The 25,856-nt window shown below is 38.8% G+C and overlaps 1 protein-coding gene across 1 annotated transcript in view; it reads left to right on the top strand.

Moving 5' to 3' along the window:
• The window catches only part of KIT (KIT proto-oncogene, receptor tyrosine kinase), an 84,409-nt gene extending 58,881 nt beyond the window's left edge, over positions 1–25,528 (top strand). Inside the window, exons 10-21 of the mRNA XM_040334844.1 lie at positions 875–981; positions 1,074–1,200; positions 2,067–2,171; positions 2,267–2,377; positions 7,904–8,054; positions 9,852–9,931; positions 11,326–11,447; positions 14,237–14,359; positions 17,954–18,065; positions 20,144–20,243; positions 22,330–22,435; positions 23,696–25,528. Of these exons, the coding sequence (XP_040190778.1) occupies positions 875–981; positions 1,074–1,200; positions 2,067–2,171; positions 2,267–2,377; positions 7,904–8,054; positions 9,852–9,931; positions 11,326–11,447; positions 14,237–14,359; positions 17,954–18,065; positions 20,144–20,243; positions 22,330–22,435; positions 23,696–23,824 (1,373 nt within the window). The 3' untranslated portion in view covers positions 23,825–25,528. The remainder of the gene's footprint in view (positions 1–874; positions 982–1,073; positions 1,201–2,066; positions 2,172–2,266; positions 2,378–7,903; positions 8,055–9,851; positions 9,932–11,325; positions 11,448–14,236; positions 14,360–17,953; positions 18,066–20,143; positions 20,244–22,329; positions 22,436–23,695) is intronic.
• Positions 25,529–25,856: the final 328 nt, after the last annotated feature.

Raw genomic sequence — 25,856 nt, 5'->3', positions numbered from 1 at the left:
TACACACGAAAGAGAAACTTGCTGTTTTTTTTTTGTTTTTTTGCCGAGGAAACCGGTTGTGTGTACATTTTTCGACGAGGAAACTGTCGAGGAACTCGTCGAGCCAAAAAGAGAGCATGTTCTCTTTTTCCTCGACGGGAATGGAGAAAATTGGCTCGCCGAGTTCCTCGATAGCCTCACAAGGAACTCGACGAGCAAAACTATGTGTTTCGCCCGTCGAGTTCCTCGGTCGTGTGTACGAGGCCTCATACTCGAGTCTCCCTGCCTCACTATGGCCATCTGCAGCCTCATGTACCTGATCTTGAGCTGTGACATGCAGTCTTAACTGCAGTCGGCGGCTGTGCAGTGTAACAAAGCCCCGACTCCTTCTTGTCCTCGTCCGTGATAGGCGGAACACTGACTCACTGCTGGAAAACTGAATCAGTGTTTCGTCGCGGACAAGGAGGAGGCAGGGCTTTGTTACACTGGATGGCCGCCGACAATGTCACAGCTCAAGATCAGGTACATGAGGCTGCAGATGGCCACAGTGAGGCATGCATATGGGAACAGTGAGGCATGCATATGGGCACAGTGAGGCTGCAAATGGGCGCAGTGAGGCTGCAAATGGTCACAGTGAGGCTGCAGATGGGCATTGTTCACCCTCTTTTCCTCTAACAGTAGCTACTGCATTTTTCACCCTAGGCTTATACTCCAGTCAATACATTTTCCCATTTTTTTGTGGTAAAATTAGGTGCCTCGGCTTATATTCGGGTCGGCTTATACTTGAGTATATACAGTATATACATTCGTGATGAGGGGGTAATATTTTAAAACAGTGTGTTTATATTTTTAAATATATTACAATACTAAATTTAACTTTCATTTTCTTTTTCAGAAGAACGGATTTCCCATAAATTGTTCACTCCGCTGTTGATTGGCTTTATAGTGGCTGCGGCAGTGATGTGCCTCGGGATGGTGATTCTCATGTACAAATACATGCAGGTACGGCACATTTAGTAAGTTCCTAATCATAATCATCCTGTGTCTGTTAGTGTGAAAAAAACAACAACAATTGTTCTTCCTCTTTATTAAAGAAACCAAAGTATGAGATACAGTGGAAAGTAGTGGAAGAAATCAATGGCAATAATTACGTTTATATTGACCCAACACAACTTCCCTATGACAACAAATGGGAATTCCCCAGGGACAGACTGTGCTTTGGTAAGTGTGTTACACTACAAAGTTACTGTATGTTATGACTATATTTCGTTTTCCTCCATTTCATGGAAAAAAATACCATATTGTCTACAGCTGTATCCCCTTTTTTCTATTTACATTACCAAAATGTATGGATCCAATCCTATGATAAAGCCAGTAAAGCATTTCTCTTGTCATTTTTTTGGGGATAGGGAAGGAAGGTTAGAAGTTCTGTCAGCCTGTGTGCCCACTGGAAAGATTAACCTCTCTCCTGATCATCGTTTGCTTTTGGACAGACAGGGTTAGATTTACTAAAGGTAGATAGACTGTGCACTTTGCAAAAGCATTTGCTCCAGAGCTTAGTAAATGAGGAGAAGCTTTGCTTTGCAAGGAAAAACCATTCATATGCAAGGAAAATTAAAAACCTGCATTTTTGCTTGCATGTGACTGGATGATAGCAGTCAACAGAGCTTCCTAATAAGCTCCGGAGCAGATACAGCTACAACTGCACTCGCAAAGTGCCCAGTCTATTTGCCTTCATTAAATCGACCCCAGTGTGTCAGGATTTTCCAGTTGTCACTGGGACAGGGATAGAGTAGAAATCTTCCAAGACCTATTGTGACCTAAGACCTAAGTGACATCTAACTCACTATTGATATATATAAAAAAGGCTTCCTTGTTCCTGTTATGCCTTATCTTTTAAATGTAAGAATTTCTATTGGGTGAACTTTACAATAGTATCTAGACATATCCATGTGCGTTGTGTATTTAATGTTTTATGTTGTTTTGCCTTTGCTATACTTATCGTGTATTAAAACGCTCTTTAATATTGTATTAAATATTACAGTATTAATAGGTATTTACATTTATTTTTTTTACTTTTTTAATAGGGAAGATTCTGGGTGCTGGTGCTTTCGGTAAAGTGGTTGAAGCAACTGCCTACGGACTCCTTAAGACTGACAATGCACTGACTGTTGCTGTTAAAATGCTGAAACGTAAGTCTTTTGGTTATTTGACATTATTATTATTATTATAATTTTTTTGGACTTTATGTCTAATGATGTATAAAAATCTCTTACTGTCATTGCAGCAAGTGCCCATGCCACTGAGAGGGAAGCTCTCATGTCGGAGCTGAAAGTTCTGAGCTATCTTGGTCACCACAAAAACATTGTGAACCTGCTTGGTGCATGCACTGTGGGAGGTAAATTAATATATGTTTTTTAGTATCTAACAAATTCAAAGTATGTTACAGTGAACTTGTATCTAACCTCACGATTATTTTTTCTTGTAGATTTTGTATTACAGTGTTCTACAGTAGAACACAGTAAAGCTAGTGATATAGACACAAATAATCTTTTCTATCAGATAATTTACCTTGCAAAATGTTTACTTATCTTCACATCAATGTTATCAGAGTTTGGGCCAAACTTGCTACTTTTTCAGTGGGAAGCTGTGGTCAGCATATATTGGCTGATGGGACTTCCCTATTTTAGTAAACAACAAGATAAAGATATCAGTACTACTGAGTTCCATGAAACATTGTACGGACTTCCTGTATGAGGCAAAGCATTGTGTCATTATATTTATATTACATCAGCTATAAACTTGGCTTTCCTCATGGTAACAATGGAGGAAGCTGGACACAAACAACACTATCTAAGGTTAAACTCTTACAAAGAAGTAGCTTCATTACATTACTTTAGGGGGCATGCAGACAAGAGAGCTGAATGTCCCTGCAAACTCCCAATCTTTCTAGATATTCCTTCTATCTAAGGGTGAAAATTTAACCTGGCCAGTTGGCGTTGAAAGATTAATACCAAGGCTATCCAGCAGTCCTTCCCCATAAACATAAATGCCTGGCCAACCCACTGGTTAAAATTTAGGAAATGTGTTGGCCTTATAGTTGATGTCAACAGGTAGCCTTTCATTATTTTACCATTTGGTTTAGTATTTAAAGAACAATCCTAGCTCAAGAATTGCACTTAGCGGTGGCTATACCCCAGATGGCTATCTCTTTCCGCATTTTGAGTATTCGTAGACAAGAAATGCCCTGTGCCTTTTTGACAGTTGACAAATGCCAGTGACTTCTATCACATTACATGCCTTTTTATAGAATCATGCGTATGTTGATGAGCATCAAGAGTAGAAAAGACCATTCACTGTTCAGATGGCAACTTTATGACTTGCTGTCCTTTTTGGATGGCCATACACAAGAAGATTTCGCTAGTTCATTGCCACTAGCTGAACAAGAGAAATCACTCAATTCACCAATCAATGCTAAGCAACATGGATGGAGGAATCCCTCTGCCTCCTATTGTATTCTGACAGCTTCTGCTTCTATGGCTGTCAGAGTCCCTGAGCAGGCAGCATCTGACTATGCTATCGCTGTTCAGCCAGGAATTTTCTGCTCCTCTCCTTAGATTTTTAACCAATTTTTTGAGCCATGTGGTGCCAACAAGGTCCCCCAAGACTCAAATTTCAGCCCATTTAGTGGGAATCGGCTGAAATAGAGCCCTGTATGGCTAACCTTAGGCTGGGTACACACTAATTCTGTGTACACACGACCGGTTTTCCAGACGAGAATTTTTTTAGATTGTTTGGGAAACCCGGTCGTGTTTTTGCTCCATAGCAGTTTTCCAGACGAGAAAACTGCCCACCAAAAAATTTGAACCTGCTCTATGTGTTTCCCGTCAGTCTTTTTCTCGTCGCGAAAACCACTCATGTGTATGCTTTTCCGAGGGGAAAAAAAACGTGCATGCTCAAAATCAAGTATGAGACGGGAGTGCTCGTTCTGGTAAAACTAGCATCTAATTAGCTTACTAAACATATTTAGAAATCTCTGTTGTTGCTTCTGCCTCTACTATAGAGTATAAGTATATTTGGTATATTTAAATAAGTTAGCTGTGTTTTGTTTTTGGGGCTCGTAAAAAGGATTAAACAATGCTGTCACAGACTTACGCAAACATATAGTACATTAGCCACCTGGATGCCTAAGGGGTTAATGATAATCACTTAATTGTAAGAATGGCTTAAGCCATAATGTGTGACTAAGCCTACGTGGAGCCAGCAGCAAGTAAAACGCTGTTATGTGGGCTTGTGCTGTTGAGTGTGGAGCATAATAAATGCGTCTTCATTCATATTTACATGGAGACACATAACCTATTTAGTACAGCTATAGAAGTGATCATCTTTCACTGGTATCTTTGGCCAGAAAACACGCACCAGGGCAGATAACAAGACATCTCCATCTTTGGACTTTCTGTTTTTCTTTATGCGGTAGGTATAGTGCCAGTGCGGTCCTGCCAAGCAATTAGCATTGTACTGTGACTGAAGAGAGTTATGATCACAGCATTGTCTGCGCTCAGCTCTTTACCTGTCACCTTTGTTTATTTGCTCTCCAGACAAGTGTCTCAGTCACATGCTATTTACCTCAGGCATGTAGCTGATGTTGAAACTATTAGTTTAGGTGGAGGAAGGGACAGGACTTTATCTTGTACAGGTTGCTGCCTGTTATGCTGAGCAATTGAAAAATGATTTTTGATATTTTTTGGTTTGTATGACAAGACTTTTGATGATCATGTTAGCATTTTATGGACTAAACATAATTGTGATCATTTAATTACAGTAAAACCTTGTGTTGAGAGTAACTTGGTTTGAGAGTGTTTTGCAAGACAAGCACATTTTTTTTAATACATTTTGGCTTGATGTACAAGCGATGTCTCGATATACAAGTAACGTCATGTCACAACAAAAAGAGAAGAGAGGAGCCTCTAAGTGTAGTAATATGGTTACATTTATTGAGGTACAACATTTAGCAGCTTGCATGGTTGAAGATTAAAAGAGGTACATCTAAGTATGCAGGCATCTGGGTAATGTTGTCCACATAGACCGTCATGGATGTCGTCCCTTCCACTCTGTGCTCCACAAGCTCTTCAAGCCTCAGACCTCGTACACACGACTGAGTTTCTCTGCAAAAACCAGCAAGAAACTTGCTGGGAGATATTTTTTGCCGAGGAAACCGAAATGTAGGGAACAAAAGTCACCAGGACAAGAGCCACGGACAAGAAAACATAATATTCTAACTTTTTTCTTTTTCTTTTTGTAATTATTTCTTGTGTGTCTGTCTGTCCTCTTTTGAAAAGATTTCCCATCAGTTCCTGTCCCTCTGATTCCTCAGAATATGAATTTGTAATCTCCCCAAAGTGAACTAAGGCTGCAGAAAAGGGGTTTTCTGTTCTAACCATTCCCCACTTCCCTTTCCCCTTTTTTTAACCACTTGATAACATGTACAATACACAATCGTGGGTCACGTATTCTCACGCTATTTGTTTTGTAGTTACACATTCACTAGTTGCTTGTGTAGCTCTAGCCCTGAAGTTACATACCAGGCAAATTAGAAAATTAATGCTGTAACGATGTTCTGTCAGCGTCTTTATCTGTATTGCCACTTTTTATTAGGAATCCGGCTTGAACATGTTCTTTTCTCCTACAGATGGGCTGCAGTGCCTAGAACACACTGTCATTTGCATTCTTTACGCATTAATCATTAGATTCCTCTGTAGTACCTATGTCGTTCCGGTATAAATTGTTTTCCAAGAGTCCCTATCTATTGACCTTTCTATGTCCTTTTTATCTTGGATTCTCCAGGCTCAATGCTTCTGAACATAAACCACTTAACATCAATGACTTGTATTGAAAGCCTATGTCTGGTTCAGCTTGTGAACCATGTAGAAACAGAATACAAGTCAGGGAGCCAAACAATGTATTACAAAATAATATTTAAAAATATTTTTCATGCCTCGACTTTTGAATAGCTTTTGAAAATCATTAAAATTGTCATAGCAGTTACAGTGACCCTTAACAGCACATCTAAAACAGATATATCTTAGTTGGTTGACTTAATCCAATATTGGTTCAAGTTGATTGCTAAATTTGATCATTAATTAAAATTGATGTTAAAATTCATATGCATGCTGTTTGCAACTCAATAGGTAAGTCTTGTAAGGTTCACAACATATACTAAAGAGCCATACATATGGGTCTAACATCGGGAGGCATCGGGTGGTTCAATAGAAACCAGACTAAATTCTGCCTTTGTATACGGCAGCCATTCGGCCGGCTTCTGTCAAAGGGGCATGACTAAAAAAAGGTCTGCTGAATGGCACCTGAGCCAATGGCTGAGAACGCTGACTGTTGTGTTCTAGTGGGGGGATGTCCCCAATCAGAACACAATAGCTTAGCAGAGGAGATCTAAAGCCTGATACACATTAGTAGTTGTTTTATTTTTTATTTTTTTCGTTTAACCCAGCGGACTGAACGAAAATAAATACTGAAGAGCTCAAGAGGAGCCGCTGTACTAACAACCCTGAGATCTTCAGTTTTTTTTGTTTTGTTTTTTCAGCCCCCTGGGTTAAACAAAAAAAAAAACTAGTGTATACCAGGTTTTAGTGACAAGTGTGTAAAAGTAAGGGCAGATGAAAACTGGAGATAGAGAGGCTGATTTACACTGGTAAGAATCGTTATTCAAGACAATGAATTTAGATTCCTTTAGTTATCCATTCATGTGAGAACCAAATTATTTTATTATTTTTTTTATTTTTATTTTTATCTACACACAATTGAGTATTAAAGTGAATATAGCTGCAACTTATTGAGTCTCAACTCTTTTTAGTAAATCCGTCTGTATGTCTCTAGCAACCAATCATGTATTGGCTTCCAGTTTGAAACTGTAAAACCTTCTATTGAAAAACTGAGCTGGAATTTGATTTGCTACTCCTACTGACTTTTCCTTCAAACTACTTGAAATATGAAGTGTTAGTCATCATAACCAAGAGGGCACATCAAGTTTTTCTTTGGTTTATTGCCCATCTTAAATCATTATAAAAGGCATGTTTATAATGTAAGCATGTAGAACTGAAGCCTCGTACACACGCTCGGTTTTCTCGGCAAGAAAGTTCTGCCAGCAGTTTTCTTGCTGGTTCTTGCCGAGAAAACTCAGCGTGTGTATGAGGCTTTGAGGTTTCTCGTCGGAAAATCTGGCCAGAATCTCGACGAGAAAAATAGAGATCCTGCTCTCTATTTTCTCGTCAGGATTCTTGTTGGCCTGTTTCCCGACGAGAAACCAGAGAGTGTGTATACTTACCTGTCGCCGTGGAAACCCACACATGCTCGAAATTACTTTGACGCATGCGCGGTAGCTTCCTAGGCAAGATGGCGGCGACGGCATCGAATGTGCGGAGCGCATGCTTGTCGTGATCGATGACTTCACCGCGTTCTCGCCCCATTCAAAAGAACGGCGGTTCTTTTGAATGGAGTGTCTGTACACCCGGCCGGCAAGAGATTCTTACCAAGAATCTCGCCGGGAAAAACAATGTTTTTTCCTGACGAGATTCTGGGCCGTGTGTACGAGGCTTTACAATTAGAAAACTGTGAAATTCAGGCAGACTGGCCTACATAAATAAGCTGAGCATTAGTGGGAATATCAATTCGTCTTAGGCTTGTATTTTTATATGTAACATATACCACACGGATCTTGTGACCCTCTCATGGTTTATCCCCTGCCTGCTCATAGTTCTAGAGGGCATTAAGTCTGAGCTGTGAAAATCCATTTATTTTTCTGTTACCAGATTTGATATGGCAATGTTCGAAGTGTACTGAAGTGTCACACTTCTGTGTGCATCGTTTGTTCACATTTATAATGTGTGTGCACCAATTATTTCATTACCAGGCCCAACTCTTGTCATCACTGAATATTGCTGCTACGGAGACCTTCTGAATTACTTGAGAAGAAAGCGTGATTCCTTCATTTGCCCGAAATTTGAGGATCATTCTGAAACAGCACTGTATAAGAATCTTCTCAATTCACGGAACAATGTCTGGTGAGCAAAATCATGCATTGAAAGCTGAACTCCTGACAAACAGCTATACACACATATATGGGAGCTGTATGACATAGGATTTGATATCCGCCCATCTAGTTTTTAGATTTCCACATCAGTGCCACACAGCATAGTTTTAGCAGGAAAGGAGACCTGAGATGCATTTAAGTAACACTTAAAGGTATTGTCCTCCCCCTTTCCTTTTTGAATAGAGAAGCATTGTCAGGTCTTTATAGCTGTCTGTGCCTCAGATTTTTTCTGTATCTTGAGATTTTTCCTGTTACAGGGGTCAGAAAGTGAGGAGAAATCTCTCAGAGACAATCAAAAATGTAAACTGTATTTGTACACTGGAGACAAATAAGACCCTATGTCAGGTTTCTGTAATGATTGCGCCCCAGGGATACATGTTCTGATGTAACAAAGGTCAAGGAAACAGGAAGTGAGGCGACATCTCCCAAATGAGGATACCTGCTCTGGTGAAATTGTCTAGGAGCAGGTTTCTCCTAACTTTGGAGTTTTTTTCTTCTTGAATCTCTGGGAGAGGGAAGGAAAACTTTCCAAAAAGACACAGACAACAATATAAAAACTGACAAGGGGTTTTTAGCCATTCCCTACTTTATCCAGAACATTTGACTATACATACACTTGAAAATGTCTGCTAAGATCAGCTATGCATGACTGTGAATGGCTATACACTATGGTAGTGGTCTCCAAACTGTGCCCTGAGGACCAGATGCTTGCCTTTTTTCGTCCTTTGGGGCACTATTTCTCCCACTGATATGAGACACTATTCTACCACACACCAACAATGGGGCACCATTTCTCCCACTGACTTTAAAAATGGGAGTACTATTCCTCCCTATAATACCAATGATGGGGCACTATTCATTCCCCTAATACCAAATGTGGCAAAGCTTCCTCCAAATGATGCCAAGAATATTTCCACTCCCGCTGGCCATAGTCCAGCCCTCCTAAAATCTGAAGGACAATAAACTGGCCCTTTGTTCAGAATGTTTGGAGACCCCTGTACTATGGTAATAACTGCTTGAACCATGGCAATGCCATACACACTAACCTTTTGATATTACAATAAAGTCAGCTTAGATGAAAAGATACCTTAATGCTTTTTTTCTTAAGGTGACAAACTATGTATGAAGAACAATGTCCTATTTGCAGTTAGTCTGATTTCAGAAGTTTAATGTGTTCATAGCAAATAAAGGTGGTCCAGGATATTTTACACTCTTGCTCTTTGCACGGTATTAACAGTTTTAAGAATAAAAGGAAAGCTTTGCCTTGTCTTTGACCTATGAAGTCTTCTGTAGTGGGTCAGGTTTCGTGTCAGCCACATTGGTGTAACATTTCTCTAGGGACTGATCTATTGTTCATCACTTGCTGTCTTCTCCTCCTGATACAACCTAATTGTTAAAACTTCTGCTCCTGCCATCTGCAGACTTTATAAGGCGGCAGCTCTAATGCCACAATATTATATAAATACCATATGGTACATAAGAGTGTAGAAAGCGCAGGTGTGATAGGACGTCACATATGAAAGAATAAATACTTCCACGGGCTCATTATTGATAGCAGTGCTGTTGCCGCGCTTAGCTTCGGCAATCAGTAATTAGACATTCATCCTGTGCTGCTAGAGCTGAAGAATATGGATGTAAGGCTTTTGTTATGCTTGTTCTTCTGCCAAACCAAACAGCACATATCCTTGTCTTTGTTCTTAGAATACTCATTTACGCAGTTGTAAACAAGGACATTGTTTTCAATCCTATTGCTCCTCTTGTTTTACAGTGAAGGGATGAGTGAATACATGGACATGAAGCCAGGAGTACCTTATGTAGTGCCAACTAAAACTGACAAGCGGAAGTCAGGTGAGTCCTATTCCAGCTGTAATGGAATCTGTGTGTATCAAAAATGTTATAGCTAAGAATGTGTGAGAGTTATTGATCATGATAACACCCAATCAGCTTTTATCTTTTTAAGTATTTAAAAAGACTAATATCCGATTGTTTTGATAAAAGAATGAGGTCTGGAATGTGTTACACTAACAGCCGATTCACACTGGGGCAACCTTGGATCCGACTTCAAGTCGCCCCAAGTTGCCCCAAGTCGCACGGTCGAGAAAATGAATGGAAGTGAATGGGATACCTCAAACACGAATTGAAAGACTCTTGGCTGGCTACAAAAAGCTTTAAAAAAGCTGTGATACTTGCCAAAGGGGCAGTACAAGATATTAACTCTGCAGGGTACCCAAACTTTTGCAGATGCCATTTTTTTGTTTTCTGTAATTTTGAAAGTGTAAATGATGGAAATAAAATCTAACTTTTTTGGACATATAAGAATGTCTAATATGTAATTTGAAGCCCTTTGGAGATTTTTCCATCTTTCCTTGGCTTCGTTATGCACATTAATACAAATTTTTCCTGGGGTGCCCAAACTTTCGATCCCCACTGTATGGCCAGCTTAACTAAAGGGCATTTAATTTTTTTAAACACTGTATATCATATTTTTTCCCATTTATTTTATCTCAGTTCTGCTAGTCTCCTGAAACCTCTTTCTAACCCACTGCCTGCCTACATGCATGGCATTTCTCAAAGCGGGTTTCTTGATGGTGACAACATGTGTTAAAAATGGCCACTTATAGTCTATAGGCAGGGTGACAATGCAGGAGTACAACTGGGAGACAGGGACACCATATAGCAGGAAGTGTCTGTACAAGGACCCTCATGACAGGTTATCAGCAATTATTTTAGTTAAAGCTACAAATTTAAATGTATTTACAATACTTTTGTAAATACATTCATTGGGTTTACATATATTTTAAGTTAAATTGTCAGTATGTTTATGGATTGCTGGGGTAAATAGGACTTCTCATTACTGGGAGAACATACATTCTCCATGCAGATAGTGTCCCTGGGCAACATAACCAAGAACCAAAAACAGAAAACTGGATGTGCTAACCCCTTAGCTATTTTGTTCCCCAAATAAATGTCAGTTTCCTTATAATTAAGCTTTGGTTGGCATTTAAGCATAACGTTGTTTGAAAGCAACACAATTTATACCAACATTAAGACATAAAAAAATACATTTATGAGTAATGTTGTATTCACACTGAATATTTTTTGGTTTATGTTTCACTAGGCAGACATCTCAGTAGCAAAGTCCTTGTCTGCTTGTATGGACAGATTAAGTGATGATTGCTTGGATCAGAGTCGTTTTGTTTGAAATTTTTATTTAACTGTTTTTATGTTTTGTTTTTTAACAGGATCCTATGTGGATCAAGATATTTCAATGCCTGAAGAGGATGATTTAGCTCTAGATACAGATGATCTGATTAGCTTTTCATATCAAGTTGCACAGGGCATGAACTTCCTGGCGTCTAAAAATGTGAGTTAATACACTGAGACAATGTCCACATTTGTACTTGTCGTCGGGATATCATTACCATAATACTAGGACCAGCAAACCCTCTTTAATAACATATAAAGGTCCTCGTATATGGTCATTTAAGAACAGTTAATCCCTTCTGGAGAAACTATTACTGTGAATCTCTCAAAAAATGTCATTAATAATCCATTCTGTGGACTAAATGTTTCACTTAGCACGCAGCAAGTCATTTATGCAGTTGCTTTGCTCCATGTTGTGTCCTATACAAATTGTCACACTTCAAAATTAGTTATTTAAACTTTGTGTGGGGTAATTAGCTCTTGTTAGAGCAATTTTACAGGTACTGATAAAAATATGGGCTTTCTGTTCATTGACCTGGTACCAAGTATGTACACCAGGTGTTCCAACTTGTCTCTTTTATGATGACCCCAGATAAGAGACCATAAAGTATTAGAGCAGAAGATCAGTGTGAAAGCCAGGCAACTAGGTCAGGAATTGCTGCCTTTATTATTCAGAGCATGTTTTCTCTTACTATGCATTTATATAAGCATACAGTTGATCCAATTATCACACCAGATTTAGGGGTCTGTTTAATAAAAATGTGTTGTGAGAATCTCTGAACATGTGCACAGCTGTCATCTAGTGGCAATAATGCAGTATCTTCCTAAAAAAGGTAAATTAGAAACATTTTGTATTATGGCCGCTAGACGGAGCTGACAATTATAGAAAAAACATATTAGAAAACTTACCAGGACTATTCATGACAACTGACCCCTAAACAGATCTCATAAGTGTCTTGGTCCTAATATTCTTACATAAAACTCTACAGGCAGTCCAGAGTTAGAAAAATTTGATTAACGAATGACTTGTACTTACGAACAGAAGGGGAAACAGGAAGTGAGAGAAAATCTACCCCTAGTAAGGAAAATTCTCTCCTGTTATGCCTCGTACATACAACCAGTTTTCCCATTGGGAAAACTGCCATGACAGCTTTTGCCTGGGAAAACTGGCCATGTGTATGCTCCATGGCAGTTTTCCCGACAGGGAATCCCGGCGGGAAAAAAGATTCCTGGCAGGCCTTTTTCCCAGCAGTTTTCCTATGGGAAACACTGTGGTGAAGCATACACATGGCCAGGATTCCTGGCCAAAGCTCTCATGGCAGTTTTCCTGCCAAGAAAACCGGCCGTGTGTAGGGAGAAAAGGCTGCCGAGCAGGTTCTCAGCTTTCCCCTCGGTTTTCCCGGCGGGAAAAACGATTATGTGTATGGGGCATAAGAGTTATCATGGAAAAAAGGTGTCTTCACTGAAGGTTTATCACCAATCTTTGTTTCCATAAAAACCCAAACATTTTCAAAATCCAATTGTCACAGGGGCAGAAAGTAAGGCTCTAAACAGGGTCACAGACAACAAAACAAACACTACAGGGGTGTTAACCCTTCCCTATGCTATCCAAAAAGCATAAAAATATTTTTATGACTGGAGTTAGGCCTCGTACACACGACCGAGAATCTCGTCGTAAAAGAAACATCGTTTTCCTCGACGAGTTTCTTGTCAGGCTTGTCGAGAATCTTGTCAAGCTGTCAAGGCAAAATATCGTCGTTCTCAAACGCGGTGAGGTACAACACATATGACGGCACTATAAAGGGCAAGTTCGATTCCACTGGCTCCACCCTTGGGGCTGCTTTTGCTAATCTCATGTTACTGCGTGTTAAGTAAAAGTTTGGTAAGAGACGATTCATGCTTTTCAGTCTGTTACAGCGTGACGAATGTGCTATCTCCATTACGAACGATACTTTTACCGAAGGTGCGCTCCCGTCTCATACTTTATTCTGAGCATGCGCAGGTTTCTAAGCATACACACAAATGTGTTTCTCTTCGTAAACCAGCCCGACGAGAAACACGACGAGGAAATTGAGACTCCCGACGAGAGTTCTCTCTTTTTGTCGTTGAGATCCATAACAATTTTCTCGACGAAAAACATACACACGACCATTTTCCTCTGCAAATAAGCTCTGCCACCAATTTTCTTGATGGAAAACGATCGTGTGTACGAGGCCTCACACTTAAAAAATGTACCTGTACCAACTTACATTCAAATTCAACCTAAGAACAAACCTACAGAACCCATCTTGTTCGTAATCTGGAGACTGCCTGTACATGGCATGAAAAAATGTAAAAATTAATTAATGGAATTTTCCACCAATACCCAACATTTTCAGCTGAATTTAACCTGTTATAACTGAATTTTTTTTTTTTATCTGCCTGGAACTTAGTTTTTTTTATTGTTGTATAGAAAAAGATGGCCCATGCAGATTTTATAGATTGGCAGATCTCTTGACAAGGCGATGTTCATTGGCCAATATTATGTATTGGCTCCTTAATTTATCTTTCATTCCCTCTCTCTGTAGACAAAGCAAGCAATGCACCCACCACACAGTGTTTTTTTCCAACAAGATGGAATATTTCAGTGTGTGATCCTGAGCAATTACTTTAGTTAAAAATCCTTATTCTATTCCTTTGAGAAGTGTTTTTTTTTTGGGTGTTTCATTAGGACCACACAAGGGGACGATTTAGTTAAGACTAATTTTATACTGGTCTGGTCACTACTGATTCCCAGCCAAGCTCAGATAAAATTTCTGTTTCTATAATTCGCCCGCACCTGAATATTTGTAAAGAACTTGTCAACTTTAGTAAATGAACTCCCTCCTCCTCTAAAGTCTGCTATTCTTCTATAAATTAGGTATTTTCTAATGGATGTTCTAAAAACTTTTATTTTTTTATTTTTTACAGTGCATTCACCGAGATCTTGCAGCAAGAAATATTCTCCTCACTAATGGTCGAATAACGAAAATCTGTGACTTTGGCCTTGCCCGAGACATCAAGAATGACTCAAATTATGTGGTTAAAGGAAATGTAAGTCAAAGCAGGTGTAATTCAGTTAGCGTCACTCAACGTTCTCAAATTGACTTAGAAAACACAGAGAAGATAGCAAATCACATCAGGGCACTCTCTCGCTTGTAGACTGCTTAATGATTTGGTGATATAATTTAGCATTTCATGTAAAAATGACACTTTAGTAGACCTGTGAGACACATTTTTGATGTTCGTAATGGAAGGATTGTACATAATGTACTTTTCAGTGAAAAATATAAAATCTATCGATCGTCTTAAACTGATTTATTGTTGACAGGAAAGGTAGCACATCTGCTATAAACGATAGTAATATAGGTGAGCGTATATATTTTTTTCCTTTGATATCCCTTACCGATAAAAGAAAGCCTTATTATTTAGTAGTAGATATTTAATGGAAGCAAGTCTTCTACCACTGTGATCCTTTAAGAGCTTAAATTAACTTTGCATCAATATATTTTGCTGTGTAAAATGAGCACAGTTGTGAGAAATTAGAAATAGAAATTACAGATACTTTTGAGCCAACATCTCCCCAATTTAAGTCAGTACTTGAATCAGTAGTTTCAGATAACATCTGTAATCTGATTTGTACTTAAAGTGATTTGTACTGTGCAGTGTTTTTGCAAAGAGCTGCCCAGATCCTCCTTTTCTTGGTCCCTCGCTCGCACTCCTGGCCCTTCCCCCCTGCCGAGTGGCAACTTGCTATGGGGTCAGCTGAGCCACTGCTCTGTGTGTGCATTCAGACATGGAGCCGTGGCTTGGCCCGCCCCCTCTCTCTCTCCTCATTGGCTCACACACTTTGATTAACAGCAACGGGAGCCAATGGCACCCGCTGATGTGTTTCAGCCAATCAGAAGGCAGAGTCCCGAACAGCCGATATTCTCATGCAACATTGCTGGATCAAGATGGGTCTCAGGTAAGTATTAGGGGGGCTGCTGCACATAGAAGTTTTTTTTTTTTATCTAAATGCATAGTATGCATTAAGATAAAAAAAAACAACCTTTAGAACCACTTTAAGGCAGGTTCACACAGTACTTTTAAAGCCTGGTAATGTGAATTAGGAATTTCAGTTTAAAATTGTAGAAATAATTTTAACCCTCCTGGCAGTATTCCCGAGTGTGGCTCGTGGTTAAATTTCAATAGCATTAGCGGTAACCCAGAGCCACACTCGGGATTGCAGAATCCTGGTCCAGGTTACTTACCTTGTCACCAGGATCCTGCGATGTCCCCCTGCTGTGTCCCCCGCCGGATCGTCCACTCCGTTCCCTGCGAGTGTCGCGACACATGGGGGCGGAGCCCAGCGGCAAATTCAAGAAGTACAAAAAACATAACACATACAGAACACTGTAATCTTACAGATTACATTACTGTATCAAATCATTTCACCTCCCGTTTGTCCCTAAACGCCCTGCATGCAGTTTTATATCATATATACTGTTCTTTCTGCCTGGAAACTTGAGATTGTCCATAGCAACCAAAAAGTGTGCCTTTACGTCAAAAGCAGTTTTAGACCAGATAGAAAACGGTGATAGTAAATTAGAATACTTACAGAATTAAACGATAGTTATTCGTGGGAAAATGTATTTTATTATTATATATATATATTTTTTTTATTATTTAAAGTTATTTATTATATTATAATTTTATGATTTCGTGCTTCAAACTTTATCATACCTGGGATGTCTACTAGACTCTTGTTTGGAGAGATTTAAGTGCGTTATTAGTAAGAATTACAGGCCTACAATATAAAACACAACATTTCTATGCAAAACAGGGAGAAAAGATTTTAACTTGGCTACCAAAAATCAAAATGGCACCACATCCCTAGATACGTAATAGCATACAATATGCAAAACAATTGTACCAATTTGAGATTCAAAAATCTGACATAATCATACCGCCAGGGAGGCTACAAAAGAAATAGAGATCTAAGTATTTTAGTTATTTAAAACGTAAGAGATCGGTATCAGAACTGTTAGACACAATAAGGTTCCATGCACACTGGGCTTAAAAAATCGTCAGTTCTCTTTGGAGTAAAAAACGCTCTTATAGATCATTTTTTGTCCAAAGTTTAGACGAGTTTAGGAGAGTTTTACCTTTTTTCTGTCAGTGAGCTCCAATCAGAAACACGATTGATGTTTTTTTTTTCCTGCCTCTAAATGTTAATCTCAAAATATGCCCGTAAACATCCTAATGTACATAGACACATAAGGGTTGATTTACTAAAGGCAAAAAGACTGTGCACTTTGCAACATGCAGTTGCACTCTCCAAGAGCAGTTGCTCCAGAGCTTAGTAAATGAGCAGAAGCTCTGCTGACTTTTAGCAACAAATCACGTTCAAGCAAAAATGCATTTTTTTTTATTTTTCTTGCATGTGATTGGGTATTCTTTGCAAAGTGAAGCTTTACCTCATTTACTAAGCTCTGGAGCAACTGCCCTTGCAGAGTGCAATTGCACTTTGCAAGGTGAACAGTATATTGACCTTTTGTAAATCAACCCCATAGGATAACATTGAGTTGCTTCTACAGGCCGAACACAAAACTCCTGTAGAAGCAACGTTTTTTGCACCAGTGTGCATGGAGCCTAAAGGCTTGTTCTTATGTGCAACAGCCTTTGCCACACCCCTAAAAGCGATCCATGGTGGATCCCCTTTTAGGGGTGGTTGACAGTAGGCTGGGAGACGATACAGAATGTCGCATCCTCACTGTCTGTTTTAATCCTAAAAAAGCCTAAGCACCGCGTTGCATACGGTTGCTGAGCAGTTGAAGCGCGGCCCCATTACCTTTACTGGGTCGGTGGTGGTACTACCTGCCAAATGCAACAAGAGCTTCCATTTTTGATGCAGACGGGAAGCAAAACTTCTCATTTCTGTAGATGGTCATGTACAAAACCAACTGTATTCATACATCACTATATTGTCAGAATAATTGTCATTATATTGACTATGGTGTGTAACGTTTTGGAGGTTCTGTAGGTGGATTTTGTAGAAAAGGGTTCCCTAACAGCTAAAATGGAACTTTACAGCATGTCTTAGAAAGTCGGATTTATATTAGTTTAATTCTGTTTGAATGTTACTTTCTTTCCAGAACAAGTCTATTTACAAAAAGCAGAACAAATCCTCTGTTTTATCTCCTGAAATAGATTGAGTTAAGATGCAAAACACAATACAGGCCGAGACCTTATAAAAATGTCATTAAATGCCGTCTGTGTTAGGCAGAGATGTAGCAGATGAAACCGAAATTGTAATAGTGACAGAAATGTTTATTTATGTTTGATCAACAAAGTGGTTTGATCTGACTTGTAATATCAGCAAATATTGAAGTAAATTGCTCAGAGTATCTGAAGTACAATCTGTCACTACAGACATTTCAGAATTCGAAAGTGCCGTTATAACGCGATTTGTATAAGGAGAGCAACCATTGTGGCCTGGCCTCTCCTTTATCTGGGTTAGTATAACTGTGGTATAAGAGGTTTTCTAGGTCAGAAAATATTTACCTAGCTACCTTAAAGCAACATACCTTTTGTCATTTATCTCAGTATGAAGGCATTATCATCATCATTACTGATTAACTAGAGCTCTCAATATAATTTTCCCAGGCTCGGCTCCCAGTCAAGTGGATGGCTCCTGAAAGCATATTTCATTGTGTATATACTTTTGAAAGTGACGTCTGGTCCTATGGAATACTTCTTTGGGAGATCTTTTCTTTAGGTACGTTGCTAATTTTTTATTTACAATAGCAACAATCAGAGGTAAACTCATACATAACTGTTATTCTATGTACTATATATTAACCCCCCTGGCGTTGTTCCCGAGTCTGACTGGGGGTGGAATTTTTGTGCTAGGATCGGTAACCCTGAGTCAGAATCGGGCTCGCCTCGCAACATCCATAGGCAGGGTTTACTTACCTTGTCCCTGGATCCAGCGATGCCACCGTGCTGTGTGAGCGAGCGGGACCTCGCTCGATTCACACAGTGCCTCTGTGTGCCGCCGATTTCTCCGTTCCCTGCGACATTACGACGCACGGGAGCGGAGAACGGCGCCAAATTCAAAAACGTAAACAAACACATTACATACAGTATACTGTAATCTTATAGATTACAGTACTGTATGTAAAAAATACACCCCCCCTCCTCCTTATCCCTAGTGGTCTGCCCAGTGCCCTACATGTTCTTTTATATAATAAAAACTGTTCTTTCTGACTGCAAACTGTAGATTGTCCATAGCAACCAAAAGTGTCCCTTTATGTAAAAAATGGTTTTAGAGCAGCTAGAAAACAGCGATAATACATTATAATCACTTGCAGAATTGTGTAATAGCGATTTGTGGGGAAATTCGTCATAAAAAAATAAAAGTAATGACAGCGACAATTCTGCAACTGAGCAAATTTCAGTGATTTTGAGTTGATTACATTATTGAATAATTTTTATTATAATTAAAATATTATTTGTTATAATTATTTATAATTATTTATTATATTATAATTTATCATTTTGTTTTTAAAAAAAATTCATACCCGGGATGCCTACTTGTTTGGTCAGATTTAAATTAGTTATTCCTAAAAATTGCAGGCCTACAGTATAAAACGCCAAATTTCCTTGCAAAATAATTGTACCGCTTTTGGTACGTAATTCCAGACAGAATCATACCGCCAGGGAGGTTAATAAAAGTCAGCAGCTACTGAGTTTTATATTGGTGGAACTCCTCTTTAATAACTTCCATCCAAAAAAAAAGAATTTTATGAATTCCAAAATGTTTCCAGCATAGAATAAAAATGGGTGAATAAGAAGATATTTTAACTGAGGCCTTTGAGCATGAATCATATCAGTGTACACAAGTTTTTCTTAGAGCTGAACGCCAGGCAGACAGCTAAATAAGCAGTTGAAATGGAAGCAGTAAACCATGCCAAAAAATGTATCCTTCCTGGCTATTACACAGCTCTGCCACACAGCGCAGACAGTTGCTGACCTGTCTTTTATCTACTGCAGTCAAATAAGTTAGCTAGGTCATGTCTCTGCCTCCAGTCTATGACTGGGCAACAGCGGACTGATGAGCGCAGCCTTTGCTGCTCCTCTTCTTGTCATAATGGTCACTGATTGGTTTTTAATGCTGCCCTTCCCCTCCAAGTCCGAGTTCTACTGTACTAGGGCTTTAATAAGCTAATGCAGGTAAATATATTAGTTGTATTGGAAAATGTATTTAATATATTTAATTAACAAATAACTGCATTCACCATTTATCTGTTTGGAGTTCACATTTAAGAAGAGTATATATACATATAAATAATCTCCCCTAAAGTTAAACTCCAAGCAGCTAAACAGTTGTGGTAATTTTATATATATATATCTATATATATATATATATATATATATATATATATATATATATATATATATATATATATATAATGTATGTATGTGTGTGTGTGTGTGTGTGTGTGTATATATATATATATATGTATGTGTGTGTGTGTCTAAATGATTTTTTATAAATAGGGATTTTGTGAACTTTATTTTTAGATTACTATAATGTACTACCATACATTTTACTGTAATATCAGTTTTATGCTTCAGATACTTAATTTTCATTTTGTTAGCTTTATCACTCACTTAATTCAATATGTTTTAATTTTTTTAAGTTTATACAATTTTTATTTATTAATGAGTTTTTAGGTTAATGCTCAGTTTGAAAAGTGTTCTGTTTATATATTTCCTGTCCAGATAGGTGAATGGTTTCTTTCATTCTGCTCTGCCCGTGTTGTAACATTTCACTGTTTGATTAATGTACAGGAAGCAGCCCTTACCCTCGCATGCCGGTGGACTCCAAGTTCTACAAAATGATAAAGGATGGTTACCGCATGTTAAGCCCAGAGTGTGCACCAGCTGAACTGTAAGTAACCACAGAATTTTGTTTTCTTCGAGAACATGTGAACAAGAAATTTGAACTTTGTAACTGTTAAAAAAACACATAATGTACATAATGTAGACAAAACTTAAAGACTAAGCCCACCTTTACAAAAAAAAAGTTTACAGCAAAAAATTCAAATTTCTTACTACTTTTCAATTTGCCTGCCACACAACCACTATCAGGGAGTATAATGTTAGGCTCCTGCAGACATTTCCTCCAGTTACAGACAGTCCCCAAGTTACGAACGGGCTAGGGACTGTAGGTTTGTTCTTAAGTCAAATATGTTCGTAAGCAGGAACACCATGCGCAGAACAGCAGATACGTTGTTTTCCGATGTTACGTCGAATGTGTCCGCCGTCGAAAAATGGCCCCACATGCGCAGAACGGCTGATATGTCACACAGCCTCCTATTCGTAAGTAGGAGTCGTTCACAAGTCGGATGTTCGTAACTCTGGGACTTTCTGTACCTGTCCATTGTGAGCTACAAGTTTGTCTGCTGCAGTGGAATATGGAACATGTAGTGCATTCACTTACAGATCTCTGTGAATAAATGTTGTAGCTTTGCAGACAAAGCCACGCAGATTTCTTTTGCAGTGAAAAAGAAGTCCCATAATTGTTATATCTCCAAAAATATTAGGGATGTATAAAAGGCTGTTTTTTCTCTCAATCCTTACACTCAAAATACACATGGCTTAAAAAGCCATTAAAAAATGAAGATTGTACAAAAAATTCAAAAAGGAAACATCTCTGTGCCTTCAGAGAGAGCTGGGCTTTTGAAATCACTTGAGAATGAGCTCCTGCAATGGGCTATATCGCATTCCTGCACACTGGCATTGAATTCTGTGCTATCTTATTGAATAAAGCTGGCCATACATGGGTCAGTTTTTTTTTATTCAATCAGTTGGCTAAAAGAAAAACTGAGCAGATTTCCCCATCCACACATTCTGGGTGGATGAGGAAATCCTGCCTGGTGTGTCTTTGTATTCTGACAGCAGGACTCCCCCACCATCAGAATACACTGATCAGTGCTGCAGCCCATTGGCTACATGTGCTCACTGATCCAGTGCTGGTTTTCCAGCAGGACCATTTGACACAAGCTGGTGTAATGAGGGAGGGCTACACACAGATCGGAATTCGGTTGGTTCCTGCTGAATAAGCCAAATTTCAATCCATGTATGGCCAGCCTGAGGCCTCGTACACACGACCGAGTTTCTTGGCAAAAACCAGCAAGAAACTTGCTTTTTTTTTTTTTTCTGCCGAAGAAACCGGTCGTGTGTACATTTTTCGACGAGGAAACTGTCGAGGAACTCGACGAGGCAAAAAGAGAGCATGTTCTCTTTCGATGGGAATGGAGAAAATTGGCATGTCGAGTTCCAAACGATGTGTTTCGCCCGTCGAGATCCTCGGTCATGTGTACGAGGCCTAAGAGTAAAAGAATTAGTAGATGTTCAAAGGTCTATTCAGCTTTACAATGACATGCAGAGATTTGTAAATGGCAAGAAAAGCTGTCATTGTTTAGAATGATACTGGTGTATTAATTGTAATCTTCAGTATTTATACTGCATTGACAATAATTGGTCTTTTAGTGCTGTTGGAATCAGTGAGATATTCTTTGAGGAAACTTGAGATTGTCCATGGCAACCAAAAAGTGTCCGTTTATGGCAAAAGTGGTTTGAGACCAGCTAGAAAACAGCGATAATAAATTAGAATCACTTTCAGAATTAGTGAATCGTGGGGAAATTCATTTTATTATTATATTATTATTTTTTATAATTATTTGTATTTATTTATTATATTATATTTTATGATTTCGTTTTTCAAAATTTATCATACCCAGGATGTCTACTAGACTCTTGTTTGGACAGATTTAAGTTTGTTATTACTAAGAATTACAGGCCTAAAGTGTAAAACGCCAAATTTCTATGCAAAACAATGTACCGCTTTGAGACACAAAAATCTGACATAATCATACCGCCAGGGTGGCTACTGTGCTTCAAATCTTTCAATGTGCCTTATTTAAAAATTGGTTCTGTTGCATTGTCGATTAAAAATATCTTTCTTTTTCCAGCTATGAAATAATGAAGAGCTGCTGGAATGCAGACCCAGTGAAGAGACCAACCTTTAAACAGATTGTACAGATGGTAGAACAGCAGATGTCAGACAGCAAAGGACATGTAAGTTCAATTTCCCTTTAAAAGACACGGTGCTCCTAGAACATATTTAAGGCTTAGTGTTACAGCAAATTCTTCAAAATTGCTTTAGATTGAATAATAGAAAGATTGTTGTAATTAGATAATTCATTTTTAAATAGTTGAAAGCTGTACCTTAATTATAATTTTTAAGCTAAACAATTTATACGGATCTCTGTATAAATGTGAATGTGTCAAAAGTCTCTGATGTGTCCGCCGCAAAAAAATCGGAAATCCACTTTAATAAATCCACCTAAATTTGACTATAGTATTAGTAGAACTAAAAGCAGCACTCATATCATATATTTAGGATAGTGATCTGTGTTTCATTGGGGAGATTTTCTTTCTCTTCCTGTCCCAAAAGATGAAATCCCTCCAAAGTAATGGGAGTCCTTGGTTGTCTCCAGGGTCAGTAGAACAAGGGGTCAGTAGAAGTAATGGGAGTCCTTGGTTGTCTCCGGGGTCAGTAGAACAAGTGTCGACACCCCCCCCCCCCCGTTTTACTTACCTCACCCCTCGAAAGTCATCCTCTTCGGTTCCCAGCCTGGCCTTTGATTGGCTAGGTTAAACAGATTGATAGCAGCGCAGCCATTGGCTGGCACTACTGTCAATCACATCCAATGACGCGGCATGCCGGGGGGTGGGGCCAAGTGATACAGTCGGCAGCTATGCCCGCTGTATCAAGGGAGCGCGCCCGCAAGAGCTTTCCACCATGCACGCTCGTTTGCATGAAGGTAGAAAGCTCTTGCGGAGGGGGGGCCATGACAGCTGCCGAGGGACCCCAGAAGACGTGGATCGGGGCCACTGTGTGCAAAACGAGCCACACAGTGGAGGTAAGTATAACATGTTTGTTATTTAAAAAAATATATATATTTACTTTAGTGTCGCTTTAATTCTCTGTGATAATGGTAAACATGTCAGACAGAGGTAGTAAATCTCCATATTAAGGACAAAGACAGCAAAAGGACTTTACCTGGTGTTCTAATCCTTCTCCACTCTGTATAAAATGATAAAAAAAATAAAAACTTTTGCCTTTAGTTATACTTAAAGAAAGCTGAATAGTTTCTGAATTCTGAAGTTATATTGAAAACAAGCCTTCTTAGTGTTATTTGTCCTCATGCACCATCAACTCTAATTAAGAAATATGTCTAGTGGACACACTGGAATCCATCATTTATTATAGAGAATGCATTAAATATGATTCTCAGAGCTAGGAAATAATCTCAATTCCTCTTCTTTTCTCAGAAACAAACATATTCAAACACGTCTCCTGTGTGTCCGAATCACGCTCCGGTGGATCACTCCGTGAGGATCAATTCCGTAGGAAGCAGCACCTCGTCCACTCAGCCTTTACTAGCACACAGGGATTGCTAAATGACAACTTATGTCACCTCAACCTGCTTGGGGACCCCTTATGTTCCATCATTACACACTCTTCCATATACAGTGATACCGCTGTTCAACACAGAGAAAGTAGAAGAAGAGAAACAATGTAGCTGCTGAGTCTAAAGAAAGAACAGTCACTGCCAGGGGGGCCAAACATGTTACAGAATGACAAGTTATCAGCAACATCCCCTGCAGGAAATGTGATATCTGAAGACAGTGACCTCTGCCTATAATCACTTACTTTCATGTGTTCTTCCTTTATGGAGATGGCTTTGTATTGACACATCAGATGAAAGGTCAGCCTTTCATAATGTCCTGTGGCAATATGGGATGTAAACTCTAAGATCCATGCTTGAAACTTACTGATTATCTGAGCATTGTTCAGGACTGTAAAATGTGACATTGCTTGTAACATAAGAAAGCATGCCAATGTTGTCATGTCTTGCCATTGCAAAAATAATGCAAAAGCAGAATCCTACTGAATACTTTCACACACTTTCAGCCTTATTCAGAAAATCTTTGTGAAGAGTTAAAGTGTTCCTATCAGATTCTTAACACTTTACAAACGTTGGTAAGGCGGCACAATGCAGGATTGCCCCTGTTACCCAATCGGCTAGCCATTGCACTGCTGTTAATGCGCCTGTGGAATCCAGCGGTTGGAATACTTATCACATTTCTTCCTCCCGAGTCGGTTTTACAAATTCGTTTCTGCATATTTTTATTAAAGATTTTTTGTGCACTTATTCCTATATGAGAGATTTGGCGAATGTTTTAGTTATTAGAGTTAAATTATTTGGGTAATTTGCCTTCTTTAGTACTGGTGGGATGTCATGCCAAGTGATGCCAATGTTATAGCTGAAAAGAAGTTGCATATACACTGGCCCTGTTTCTATTATGCTAAGCTGTGAGCTCATGGACTCATCATCAGTGGCATAAAAACGCACTATTGTGGTGTACTAACAAAATAATAACTTTGCTGTTTTTAGTCTTTTAAGATTAGAGCCGGTACTAAAGATAAAGACCCTCATAAATGTTTAAATCATTACAGATAAGGATCTTTATCAAGCTTAAAGGCAAAAAATAGATGGTTTTAGGAGTTCTATTGTTAACCCTTTATTAGAAAGCCTACAGTTCCCTATATGAAAGGTGCACAAGGCACCGTCCCCTGTTTGCACTGCATTTATCTTTGCTGTTTTTGCACCTTTTGAAATGTTGGCCTTTTCTGAAAATTGTGAAAAAGAAAAAAAAGAAATTGCTTTGACCTCTTGCTGTTAGATGACTGAATGGTTTGGCCAAGGCTTACAAAGAAGACTTTGGGCAAACTAGAGCAACATTTCTTTGCAATCAGACCATTAATAATAAGGTACTTTGGGGGCACTTAGTCACACACTTTTATTTTAATGGTTTCAAGATGCTATATTTTTGTACTTTTTTTTCCTTTTTGTGATGTAGTTGTTGCATTCAATGTGACTGGATGTTGACATTTCTTTTTTTTGTTGTTATTTTGTTTCTGTACATATAAGAATGTAGCAGTAATTTCATTTTGCCCCTCCCCTTTTCCCAACCAAATATCCAAAGTATTTTTGTATGTATGTAAATAGATGTAAGTAGTGTCGCAAGTTTCCAAAATATTTGAGATATATTGCCTGGTTATTAAGAGCCGTTGTTAATAATAAACTTCCGTGAATGTTACATTGGTCTTTCCCTTTTGCATTTGTCTCCATTTGTCCATCTGATCCTTCCATTAAGAATGATCCCTAGGTTTTGGGATGAATCGTTGCTGATGAGTTATCTACTTATGTATGTAAATTGCAGCTTGAGCTACAGTGCCTTTTAACAAAAAGCTTTACTCCACAGGCTGTAAATAGAGATACATTTGTTGCAAACAAGCCTTAATCTGGGTACACACTATAAGTTTTTTTTTTCATTTAACGTGCTGAAGGAAAAAAACAAAACAGAGGTCACCGTACTAACACAAGCATGGTTAGTGTGGCAATCTGCCCTGCTGTGCCTTCGTGTT

This window comes from Rana temporaria, chromosome 1, assembly GCF_905171775.1.
Source record: "Rana temporaria chromosome 1, aRanTem1.1, whole genome shotgun sequence".
In the NCBI taxonomy this organism is placed as follows: Eukaryota; Metazoa; Chordata; class Amphibia; order Anura; family Ranidae; genus Rana; species Rana temporaria.
Note: the sequence above shows the minus strand (reverse complement) of the source record. Positions and strands in the feature narration are given on the sequence as shown.